Source organism: Staurois parvus, unplaced genomic scaffold (assembly GCF_062004578.1).
Source record: "Staurois parvus isolate SC_StPar_1 unplaced genomic scaffold, SC_StPar_1.0 ptg000346l, whole genome shotgun sequence".
NCBI lineage: Eukaryota > Metazoa > Chordata > Amphibia > Anura > Ranidae > Staurois > Staurois parvus.
The window spans coordinates 4,832,057-4,844,975 of NW_028318142.1; the positions used below are offsets into that span (position 1 = coordinate 4,832,057).

Below are 12,919 nucleotides of genomic sequence, written 5' to 3' on the forward strand. Positions count from 1 at the left end.
CAACTCTTCCATGTAGACCACTTCTGGCCATACTTCTTCAGACAGCACATGTGTGTACCTGTGTCTCACAGGTTTCCATCAGTTCTGTGGTGATGACACTGCTGGATATCCTTGGATGTTGAAGGGAAGCATGATGTCTCTTTCATCTGCTGCAATACGTTTCCTTGGCCGACCACTGGGTTTATGGTCCTCAAAGTTGTCAGTTTCTTTGTACTTCTTCAAAAGAGCTTGAATGGAACATTTTGAAAGCCCAGCCTGGTTTGAAATCTTTGCTTGGAGAGACCTTGCTGATGCAGTCTAACTACTTTGTGTCTTGTTCCTGTGCTCATTCGTGCTATGGTGTATGACCTGTGACACAAAACAGTCTTCTATAACCTCAGCTTAGTATCAGAGTTTGGCTGTTCCTCACTCAGTTTTAAACCACCTACACATCTGTTTCAATTAATGACAGTGTTTCAACCTACATATAAAATTGATTCTCATTAGCACCTGCTTGATATAAATAGATAATCATACGCATGACTCTAGATCTACAAAATCCCTGACTTTGTGTACAAAGTGTGCAAGTGTAAGAATTGATGCTGGTTTGAATCCAACTAATAGTCAAACCAAATATTGATCTGATTTAGATTTTTCTTCTGTTCACTTACTTTGCATTTTGTAAATGGATAAAAATAAACAGTTAATATATATTTCTTTAAAGCATTCTTACTGTACAGCATTTCTTTACACATGCCTGCAACGTTTGCACAGTTTTGCATGTTCCTGTGCGATTCAGGTGATGTGTGTGCATGCACTACTAAACAAAATGCAGAGCAACCTGATCACATAGTATTTCTGTACCATGAAATCCGTTGCAGGCAAATGCAGTGTGTTTGATTTGCGTTTGGGGTATCGTTAGCATTGCACTGACACCAGTGCAGATCGAAAGTGCAGTGAATTCTGAACGTGATGCGGGAAACACGCATGTAACATGGGGATTCGCACGGTGTGAACTACCCCTAAAGCTAGCAAGCTGTGAGAAAATGTTTGTTGTGTAAACATGTATGGGATTTACATTTGAATGATGCATTATTTGATAAAACCTATAGAATAAAAGTTGCATAATGATTTGTGTTATATACAGTTAGGTCCATATATATATTTGGGCGCAGACTCAATTTTATTTTTTTTCAGGTATTTAACTAAACATATTCAAGCTATAGTTATATAATGGATATGGGCTGAAAGTGCACACTCTCAGGTTTAATTTGAGGGCATGTACATCCAAATTGGATGAAGGGTTTAGGAATTACAGCTTTTAAGAGTAGCCATTCAATTGGACAATTGAATCAAACGCTATTTCATGGCCAGGTGTGGTCTACTCCTTTGTTAATTCTTCATCAATTAAGTAGGTAAAAGGTCTGGAGTTGATTCTAAGTTTGGTATTTGAATTTGGAATCTATTGCTGTAAACCTACATCATGCGTTTAAAGGAGCGGTCCATGCAAGTGAAACAGGCCATTGTAAGGCTTCAAAAACAAAACAAATCCATCAGAGAGATAGCAGCAACATTAGGAGTGGCCAAATCAACAGTTTGGTACATTCTGAGGAAAGCACTGGTGAGCTCAGCAACATAAAAAGGCATGGACATCCACGAAAGACAACAATGGTGGATGATCGCAGGATTCTCGCTATGGTAAAGAAAAACCCATTCAAAACATCCAGACAAGTGAAAGAAACTCTCCAGGAGGTGGGCATATCATTGTCAAAGTCTACAATCAAGAGAAGACTTCACGAGAGCAAATAAGAGGATTCACCACAAGGTGAAAACCATTCATAAGCCTGAAGAATAGAAAAGCCAGATTAGACGTTGCCAAAAATACATCTAAATGCCAGACCAGTTCTGGAAACGCATTCTTTAGATGGATGAAATGAAGATTAATCTGTACCAGAATGACGGGAAGAAAGAAAAGTGTGGAGAAGGCTTGGAACAGCTCATGATCCAAAGCACACAATGTCATCTGTAAAATTTGGTGGAGGCAGTGTGATGGCATTGGCATGCATGGCTTCTAGTGTCACTGAGTCATTGGTGATTATTGATATTAATGAGGACAGAAGCAGCCGGATGACTTCTGCAGTGTTTAGAGATATACTGTCAGCCCAGATTCAGCCAAATGCAGCAAAGTTGATTGGACTGCGCTTAACAGTAGAGATGGACAATGATCCAAAACACACTGCAAAAGCAATCCAGGAGCTTTTGAAGGAAAAGAAGTGGAATATTCTGCAATGGTTGAGTCAATCACCTTATCTCAGCCCAATTGAGCATGCATTTCACTTGCTGAAGGCAAAACTAAAGGCAGAAAGACCCACAAAGAACAACTGAAGACAGCTGTAGTTAGAGCCTGGCAAAGCATCAGAAAGGAGGAAACCCAGTCTTTGGTAATGTCCATGGGTTCCAGACTTCAGGCAGTCATTGCCAGTAAAGGAGTCTCAACAAAATATTAAAAATGAACATTTTATGATTATATTAATTTGTCCAATTACATTTGAGCCCCTGAAAATGGGGGGGACTGTGTATAAAAATGGTTGCAGTCCCTAAAATTTGTACTTGATATTTAATGTTCAATCCCTTGAATTAAAGCTTAAAGTCTGCACTTCAAATTCATTTGGATTGTTTCGTTTTAATTTATTCTGGTGGCATACAGAACCAAAAGTATGAAAATTATGACATGCTGCAAAGTAGTGTGAACATGTAAAGGTAAAACAGGTAAACCAGTGCTGTGCTGGTCATGGAAACTTATGGACTGGGAGCATAAGGTAAATAAATACTTTGTTTCTATAAACTAACTTTAAAATGACAAAATGGAACAAAAATAAGTAACACATACATACAAATAAGTGTGGTTCAGTAATGTTGACTAAATTGTAAGCTCACCAGTGCAACTTGTATTCTTTTTCACAAATTAAAATATGGGATGCGAGAAATGTTATGAGGGAAGTAATAGAATCTTGCATTACCTTTTCTTGGAAAAAGTGAATCATGGAAACTTGTAAACTAAAACATGGAATTTTTGTTGGAGGAAGTAAAATAGACCGGTGAGTTAGTGTTAACTTAATATCTGCAAATATGTGCATATTTACCCCAATTTGCTTATTTTCCCAGAGAGGCAATTCTGCAGAGAATTCCCCTTTAAAAACTCTCAGAAAGGAAGATGACTAAAGCCTTCAAGGACAACGCTCTTGTCTATTTGCATTATACGAAGGTTTTGGACTATAGTCTTCATAAAACTAGCTGTATAGATTCCCATATAACCGCCTCAATATCAACCACTTTCACCCTCTTTGCGCCCAGACCATTTTCAGATTTTAGACTGTCACACTGTGAGTGACAATTACTCAGTCATACAACACTGAACCCAAATAAAAAATGTTATCGGCTTTTGAGGCAGAGATTTATTTTGGTGGTATTTACCACTAGGTTTTTTTTTTTTAATGTTAGTCTTGTTCCTTTTATATAGCAAAAGGACCACATTTCTGTTATAAAAATTTTGCAAATAAATCATTTTTCTTCATAAATTTAGACACACACGCACACACACAGGAAAATAAATATTTGATCCCCTGTAGATGCTACAGGTTTTACAATACATGGTCCCACCCATTGTCCCCTCATTGCAGCAAAGTCAGGCCTGTACCTTTAGCAGAGAAACAGCCTCAAAGCAAAATGTTTCCACCTCTGTGCTTGACTGTAGGGATGGTGTTCTTAGGGTCATAGTCAGCATTTTTCTTCCTCCAAACACGGCGAGTTAAGTTAATGCCAAAGGACTACATTTTGGTCTCATCTGACCACAGCACGTTCTCCCAATCCTTCTCTGAATCATTTAGATGTTCATTCGCAAACTTCAGACAGGCCTGTACATATGCCTTCTTCAGGAGAGGGACCTTGTGGGAGCTGTAGGATTTCAATCCATGGCGGCGTATTGTGTTACCAATAGTTTGTTTGGTGACTGCGTTTCAAACTGCCTTGAGATCATTCACAAGCTCCTCCCGTGTAGTTCTGGGCTGATCTCTCACTTTTCTCATGATCATCCTTGCCGCATGCGGCGAAATCTTGCAAGGGAGATTGATGGTTATTTTGTATTTCTTCCATTTTCGAATAATCTCTCCAACAGTTGTTTCCATTTCACCAAGCTTCTTGCTGATGGTCTTGTAGCCCAATCTAGCATTGTGCAGGTCTATAATCTTGTCCCTGATGTCCTTTGTCAGCTCTTTGGTCTTGCCCAAGAAAGAGCTTCTGTGGACAGGTCTCTTTTATACACATAACGAGTTGTCATTAGAAGCACCTTCTTAAATTGAAAGGACTAATCTGTGTACCACAGGAGCACATACCCAGTCTGTGAGAGCCAGAATTATTGTTGGTTGGTAGGGGATCAAATACTTATTTTATTCACTGAACTGCAACTCAATTTGTATCATGTTTTTTCAGGATTTTTTGTTTGATATTCTGTCTCTACCATTTAAAAACACACCTATGATAAAAATTAGAGACCCTTCATTTTTGCAAGTGGTAAAACTTACAAAATCTGCAGGGGATCAAATAATTATTTTCCCCACAGTGTGTGTATATATATATATATATATATATATATACACATACACACACATAGATATATATATATATATATGCACACATAGGTATATATATCTCACACGCACACATACACAGTATCTCACAGAAGTGAGTCCACCCCTCACATTTTTGTAAATACTTTTTTCACGTGACAACACTGAAGATACGATACTTTGCTACAATGTAAAGTAGTGAGTGTACAGCTTGTATAACAGTGTGAATTTGATGTTCTCTCAAAATAACTCAACACACAGCCATTAATGTCTAAACCGCTGGCAACAAAAGTGAGTACACCCCTAAGTGAAAATGTCCAAATTGGGCCCAATTAGCCATCTTACAAAGAAAAACATCCAAGCCCGACTAAATTTTGCAAAAACACATCTGAAGTCTCCCAAAAACATGTGGGGAAATATGTTCTGTTCTGATGAAACCAAGGTTGAACTTTTTGGCCATAATTCCAAAAGATATGTTTGTCGCAAAAACAACACTGCACATCACCAAAAGAACACAATACCCAGAGTGAAGCATTGTGGTGGCAGCATCTTGCTTTGGGGCTATTTTTCTTAAGCTGGAACTGGGGCCTTAAGGCCTTAGTCAAGGTAGAGGGAATTATGAACAATTCCAAATACCAGTCAATATTGGCACAAAACCTTCAAGCTTCTGTTAGAAAGCTGAACATGAAGAAGAACTTCATCTTTCAGCATGACAATGATCCAAAGCATACATCCAAATCAACAAAGGAATGGCTTCACCAGAAGAATATCAATGTTTTGGAATGGCCCAGCCAGAGCCCAGACCTGAACTTAATGGAAAATCTGTGGGGTGATCTGAAGAGGGCTGTGCACAGGAGATGCCCTCACAATCTGACAGATTCCTAGTGATTTTGCAAGGAAGAGTGGGCAAATATTGCCAAGTCAAGAGGTTAAAGGTCTAGTCGGACCGCACATTGATATTGTACATATAGTTAAGTGTGTATGACTCAAACATTACAGTAGTATAAAAAATAAATTGCCATTATAAAAGTCCTAAATGGTGAAACAAGTGCCCGTGCTTGTGCTCCAACTTGGTTGAAGTAGTTATTTTAATCAGAAGTCAGCGAGACATACAGATGGGGTCAGTTCAGGTTGCAGGCGGTGACACGGTCAATAAACAGGTTAAGGATCGGTTGAGGCAGCAGGTAAAAATGTAATCAAACAGCCCAGTGTCAACACAGATGGCAGGCAGAGGCAACACTGCTCTGGAGTGGAAGTGATCAGGAATACTTTTGCTGGCTTCGTAGGCTTTGGTGACACTGTATTGATGTGGTTGAAATCAGGGACACTGTTGCTAGCTGTACTAGTCTGGTGGTGATCAGAAACACTATGACTTGCTGTGCTATAAGGCTTCATTCACAAAGGGGGTATCAATGTATACCCCGTGCGAGGGCTGTGTTTAGCCGCACAGGAATGCACAAGTGTTCCATAGATGCCTGTGCAGTTATATATATATGTCTATTGGGATGCAGTGGCTTCACAGACACAGCAGCTGCTCCTAATCGGTCTCTGCTCGGGCCTTGCAACCACACAGATGTCAGAGTGGGAGCAGTGGTGGTGTTTGAACAGCCACTGTGCCCTAATAGACATGCGCAACTGCGTGAAACATGTCGTCTTGGTAACCCTGCATATGCTCCCTGCTGAAGCCGACACTGGACACTGCCTTCCGCCCTTCGCTTGCCGTGATGACATTCCTGGGACGCCGATACGCTGACACCACATGATTCGAAGCCGACAGGAGCATTGTCCGATCTCAGCTTCCTTCAGAGCGGACGGGCCGTCCTTTGGAGTCACACAGTTCACTTTAGGATGGTCAAATTTTATTATATTTGCTACTTTATCTCACTTAATAAAGATGCACTTTCATTAAGGTGCTTGACTGAGAGCATTTTCCACAGCGCCTATTCTTTTCAGTTCTCTTCATCATGCAAATGATGAACAAGGCAGCAGTGGTGAGCTCATGATCAACTGTTCACATGCTTCCACCTGGAGTGGCCTCTCTGCGCTCAATTGTACGAGTTTTCCTTTATTAGGTCTCAAGCACCTACCATGCCTGCCTTTCTCCTTTCCATTAGTGATCTCAATCCGCCTCCATCCTCCATAATATAAAAAAAGAACATATGGGGCTCTCTGCATGGGTAACATTTTTAATAAAAATTATAATATACTTAACTTATGGTGTGCACTTTTACAGGTGCACATCAGTATCCAGGCAAGTATTATAGATAACCTTCAACAAAATGGCCACCCACACACTTCCGGGTTAGTGGAGTGACGTCATTGGCTCCTCCCAACATGTTGCATCATCAAATCACTTGACTTCATCAGGGGATCCCAATGCAACAGACTCAGGGAGGAAGGAGGCTTAAGCCTCAAAATTACCTGGTCTTTATGAAGAACAAGGAAATGTTACTTAAAAAGGACAAGGCCACCATCTCTGAACCCCAGTCTCGCCTTTGTGATGGCCACAAAAAAAAAAAAGAAAAGAAGTGAAAGAGAAACCTTACGAGTAACGTCAACCAAAGGAATATCTCAAATGGGCTCAAAGGTGAACAAATGGGAAGCTATGTAAGCCACCCCTTGAGCAAAGGCCTTTAGAAGGAAGAGAGAGTCCAGCAGTCTCTGAAAGAATGGCCAATGCTGAGACTTGACCCTTCAGGGTGCTCAAGGCCAAATGCTGTTCCAACCCAGAATTGAGAAAGGACAGGATATATTCCCCCTAGTATTGTCTAGGATAAAACTTCCATGCCTCGCACTATGTGCAGCATGCCTTCCAAGTGTGGCGATAGACCTTATAAGAGGTTTATTTCCTAGAATTTTTAATTAAAAATAAAGTCTGAAAGACCTCGGATTATAATATAATAGCCAAGCTATTATAGCCAGAGACAGTAGGATGGTAGACCAGTCTTTGAGACAGCAGGTCTGGTCAGTCCTGGAGTGTCCACAGAGTGCTCTCAGGACTCTGAGGATGTCCAAGCACCAAGTCCTTCTGGGACAATTTGGTGCCATCAATATCACGGGAATGCCTTCTATCTCAATCCTGCAAAGCAGTTGAGAGATAATCTATTGTGGATAAAGACCTATTACCTGGAACTGATCCCCTGTAGTCACTACTGTTTATATTTCAGAGGTCTTTTGATTCCTTGCCCTACCCAGAAACTTGTCCACCTTGTTGTTTAATCAGGATGCCAATAGATCTGTACTCAATATTTCCCAGTGCTGACAAATGTCCTGAAACATCTTGGGATGAAGTGACCATTCACCTGCAAGTCCACCTGCTAATTGCTATCCTAGGAATGTGAATTGTGGAAAAGGCTGGAAAGCAGCTTTCGCCCAAGCCTCAATTTCTCCAGGCCATCACATCCTGGACCCAAATGTCCAAAATTCCCTGAATCTAGGTGGCCAAAAAGGCTCACAGACATCCCCCAACTTGAACAGGAAATAGCTGAGTCTAACAGAGGCACATTCTACTTTTTGTGGTAGGCCTCCTCCACTGGGCACTACCATTCAAACCTCCTAAAGGTGTATACAATTTTTAAGGTCTCTGCTAGTCCTCCTACAGCACATTGCGCACAAGTTGGTGAAATAGATATGGCCTGTTAAGTATTTTACACAGTGTGCATAACTATTAGCAGTGGTGCACCAAAATGAAAATTCTGGTGCCGAAACTGAAAATTCAGGATGCACTTGAACGAAAACCAAATGGACAGTTTGTAAAAATGAATGTATTTTTCAAACAATTTTTTTGGAAAATACACTTTAATGAATGAAAAAACAAATAAAATATACCCCAATTTTGTGTAAAATATGAAAGATGATGTTACGCTGAGTAAATAGATACCAAACATGTCATGCGTTATATTACGCCCTTCCAGAACTGGACAACCGTGCTGTAGCCGTCATTCGGCTATAGCGCGGTTGCCAAGTGGTTAAAGTGTGCAGAATTGTTAGGCAGCTTCTCTTCCTCAGGAAAAATGGGCCAAAAAAGAGGTTTTGGGAGACATTGGGGAGTGATCTCAGAACCATCAAACATTTTGTTGCAAATAGAATAGTCTTCAGGGCCGCAAGTTCTCAACTATGTTGAGAAAAAAAGAAATTAACTGCCAAAGATTTTAGAAGAATCAAACATCAAGCTACCAGGAACCCATTATCCTCCAGTGCTGTCATATTCCACAACTGCAACCTACCTGGAGTGCCCAGAAGTACAAGGTGTTCATGCTCAGAGACATGGCCAAGGTAAGGAAGGCTTAAACCCAACCACCACTGAACAAGACACACAAGTTGAAACGTCTAGACTGAGCCAAGAAATGTCTGAAGGCATATTTTTCAAAGGTTTTATGGACTGATGAGAGTGACACTTGATGGACCAGATGGATGGGCCCGTGGCTGGATCAGTAATGGGCACAGAGCTTCACTTCAACTCAGATGCCAGCAACGGGGAGGTGTAGTACTGGTACGGGCTGGTATTATTAAAGAGAAGCTAATTGGACCTTTTCAGGTTTAAGATGGACTCAAAATCAACTCCTAAACCTACTACCAGTTTTTAGAAGACACTTTCTTCAAGCAGCGGTACAGGAAAAAGTCTGCATCTTTCAAGAAGACCATGATATTTATACAGGACAATGTGCTCCATCGCATGTATAAAAATACTCCACTGTGTGGCTAGCCAGTAAAGGCCTTAAAGATGAAAGTATAATGACATGGTCCCCTTCCTCACCTGACCTAAACCCTATTGAGAACTTGGGCCCTTCTTAAATGGGAGGTTTACTGTGAAGGGAAATAGTACACCTCTCTGAACAGTGTCTGAGAAGCTGTATTTGCTGCTGCACAAAAAGTTGATAGTCAACAGATCAAGAAACTGACAGACTCCATGAATGGAAGGCTTATGACTGTTAGAGCCGCTGTACACATGTGGGGTGTGGATTGAAGCTCAGGTTTCACAGCTAATTGATACAGAAGTTGCTCACCAGCTCATGTCAGGTTTACATCAGGTTCAGGGCAGGACTTGTTCAGGATCTTTTCTTGTTCACAGGTATGTGGTTTAGAAACGGTTCCCATAGAAGTCAATAGCCTGTGATCCACACCCAAACCTGAAAGCACTGCTCAGAAATCGTACACAACTTTTTAAAACTGCATTGAATCCGCATATGTGAACATGCACCAAAGGAAGCAATGTTTTTTCACATGCCATGTGGATTGGATGCGGTTCATATATGTGAACTGGCACATACTGAAAAGAATGGTGGCTATATTAGTCACTGATTTTTTTTCACAAATTTGTATTTGTAAATTTTGAGTTGTTTATTATTCTCACTTTAACAGGTGAAAATAAACAAGTGAGATCAAATTTTTCGTTTTTCATTTACTTGCATAATAATTCTGCACCCTAATAGTTGCCCAATAATTGTGCACACATAGATATTCTCCTAAAAAAAAGCAAAACCTCAGGTGGCAATGGTTCTAACTTAGGGCAGGAGCAGACCTATTTCACCAAAAATTTAAATGGTTTCCTTCAGTTAGGGAGAGATCAAGAGTGAATGCCCCGGGGAAAGGACAAAGCCCCACACCAAGCAACAGGCATCTTCTCAGGGGATAGACCATCAAGTGTAATTCCTTGCTTCAAAAGTGCATGCCTTCTTTTTCCTGAGACTGCAGCCACTGGGATTCCGATCACCGCTGCTCTGGACCTCTAGAGCACTCTGCAGCTAACTACACTGCAATGTGCTGCAAATTCCAGTGCCAAAACGGCAATGTTACTGACTGGGCACCACATTTCTATTTCAAGACATTACTTGTGGTGGGATTTGAGGACAGCTCCCCAAGCCAGCACTGAGGGGCAACTAATCCAGAAGCTGCAATTACCTCTGTAGTGTTGATGCAGTCAGGTGGAGAAGGGTTTATCCATGTGAAGAACCAAGCAAGGTTTTCAGTATTCCAGTAATTTCAGAACTATAGGCCAGAAACCTGCTTTCAGCAGACAGAAGCCATCCATTATAAGATTACTGGAGTTTGAGGAGTTATATTAGTTTTCCTAACAACTTTGCTTACAAGTGTCCTCACCTTAAAGGAAAAGTTTACCTTTGGAAACATGTTTCACCTGTTTTTAGGGTGAATAAGTAACATGTTCCCATTCCTGCAGCCTCTCCCCCTCCCCCACCCCATCACAATTTAAAAAGCATGCAAGGCTCTGCCCAAATTGCAGTGTCATTCATTCACGGTGTTCTGGCTGACCGCTTGTAGTTCTCAATGAACTGCGAGGGCACTAGTGAGTGCTCTTTTAGTCCATTGAGCTTCCCGTCATTCAGTAACTGCTTGTCTGTATCAAAGGAACAAGCAGACAGCTACACTGACAGCCTGCAGGAGCTTGACATTGCACTTGCGATTTGTTGATCATGGGTGCAAAGAGCCTGCATGAGCTTGACATTGCACCTGCGATTTGTTGATCATGGGTGCAAAGCTTTACAGGCTCCTACAAAGAAAAAAAAATCGTAAATGCGTAATTTTTTTACCTGCAAAAAAATGTGCATTAATTTTACCTTTTTTCTCTAAGTGAACTTATCCTTTAAAATGGCAGCATATAACCTACTGTCAAAACCAAAAGGTGTCTCTGTACTGCACTATTAAATATATAAATTCTAAAAAAAGAACATTGATTACTTACTGTCTTCTCCTGGGCAGGGCATGCCTGGCTTTTCAGGGATGCTAGGAAACACTGCAAGACAAAAACAAATAATTAGACCATAATCAGACCAAAAGCATATTCTCATATATGCTCCAACTGCATTTTCTCTACAGGAAGAATAGCACTGATGTTTCACTGGCTGGAGAATTGAGGGGTTGAAGGCTCTTAAGAAAATACTTCAGTTATATATGAAATTTGGGGCTTCTAATCGCCCAGTCACATCTTATACCTTCCATGCTTCCAAGATTTCCCCACCATTGTTCTTGGCTCTGTTCTTGCCCACCCAGAAGTATCTGGTGCTCTCACCATCCTTAGGGTACTCTAACTATATTGTAGCATACGCTTATGTAAATGACAAAATAAAATATAAAGAAATGTAAAATGAAAAGGAGGTATGTCTTTGAGATTGTCGTGGCATGTGAGCAAATCTGAAAACTCAGATGCATGCATCTCATCACTCCCAAGCGAAACAACAAAACTTTTGGTTTAAACATTCTAGCAAATACAAAACACTAAAATATCAGGTCTGCAAAGACCAACCCTTTAAAAGAAGAAGCAGTATGCAGTCTGAATCAGCATAGTCCTAGTGTTTTACATCCACCACTGCAAGAAAATGTTCTTCCTAGTGACATCTGCCAAGTAAAAAAAAAAAAAAAAGGCAAATGCTTCAGCTTTACTGCTGCTCCTCTCAAAGCAAGTCAATGGATTTACTAAAACAAATGTAATCAGAATATGTTGCAGCTGTGCATGATAGCCAATCAGCTTCTAACTTCCACTTGTTCAACAAAGCTTTAGCAATAAAACCTGGAAGTTGATTGGTTTCTATGCCGAGTTGCACCAGATTTTGCACTCTCCAATTTTAGTACATAGACCCCTATGGGTCTGCCAAACCACTGAAAGCAATGCACTCACTATGCAAGTTGCATCTCACTTCAACAGCTGTTTAGCAGGGAGGTTGTGCGATTGTATCCAGTATGCAACTGGTTTAAAGGATGGATTTTTATATTTGCCTGAAGAAACTCTCCTGCAATTGTAGCAGTTAGAGACAAACTATTTACCAGTGACAGGGGTGCTTACAATGATCAGCATATATTTATTCATGTAAAATCTTTATCCCAAAAGAAAAAAAAAAATGTTGCTATACCTGCTTGTGCAACTGCAGTGTGAGCTGAAGATTGATTTCAATTTGTTAGTGTGTCTAAATATGCTAGTACATATAACACTCCACTCCCCTCCCAGACCGACAATGCTGCTGTAAAGGTGTCCCCTGTGCTCCTTTACCCAGTGTAGGGGCACTCTAATACAGGAGGTGTGTTACTGATCAAATCATTAGGTGAAAACAGAGGGGGAAAAAAAAACAAAACAAAAAAAAAAACAAATGCAGCCACCATATCTAATGATTGGTAAGCTGCAATATATTAAATTTTTGGCTTGGGGTTTCATACCGCCTTAAAGGAAAGGTTCACCTTTGGGAAAAATGGGTGGAACATGTAACATGTTCCTGGATCCTGCAACTGCTGCCTAACAAACCCCCCCCCCCCCATGACAGCAGTACGGGGAGAAGTTCCCTGTACTAGCTGTCACTTTTTAAAAC

At 40.7% G+C, this 12,919-nt stretch overlaps 1 protein-coding gene across 1 annotated transcript in view; it reads right to left on the reverse strand.

Moving 5' to 3' along the window:
• The window catches only part of PRKCZ (protein kinase C zeta), a 358,451-nt gene that overhangs the window by 248,045 nt on the left and 97,487 nt on the right, over positions 1 to 12,919 (reverse strand). Inside the window, exon 4 of the mRNA XM_089684356.1 lies at positions 11,305 to 11,355. Within this exon, the coding sequence (XP_089540482.1) occupies positions 11,305 to 11,355 (51 nt within the window). The remainder of the gene's footprint in view (positions 1 to 11,304; positions 11,356 to 12,919) is intronic.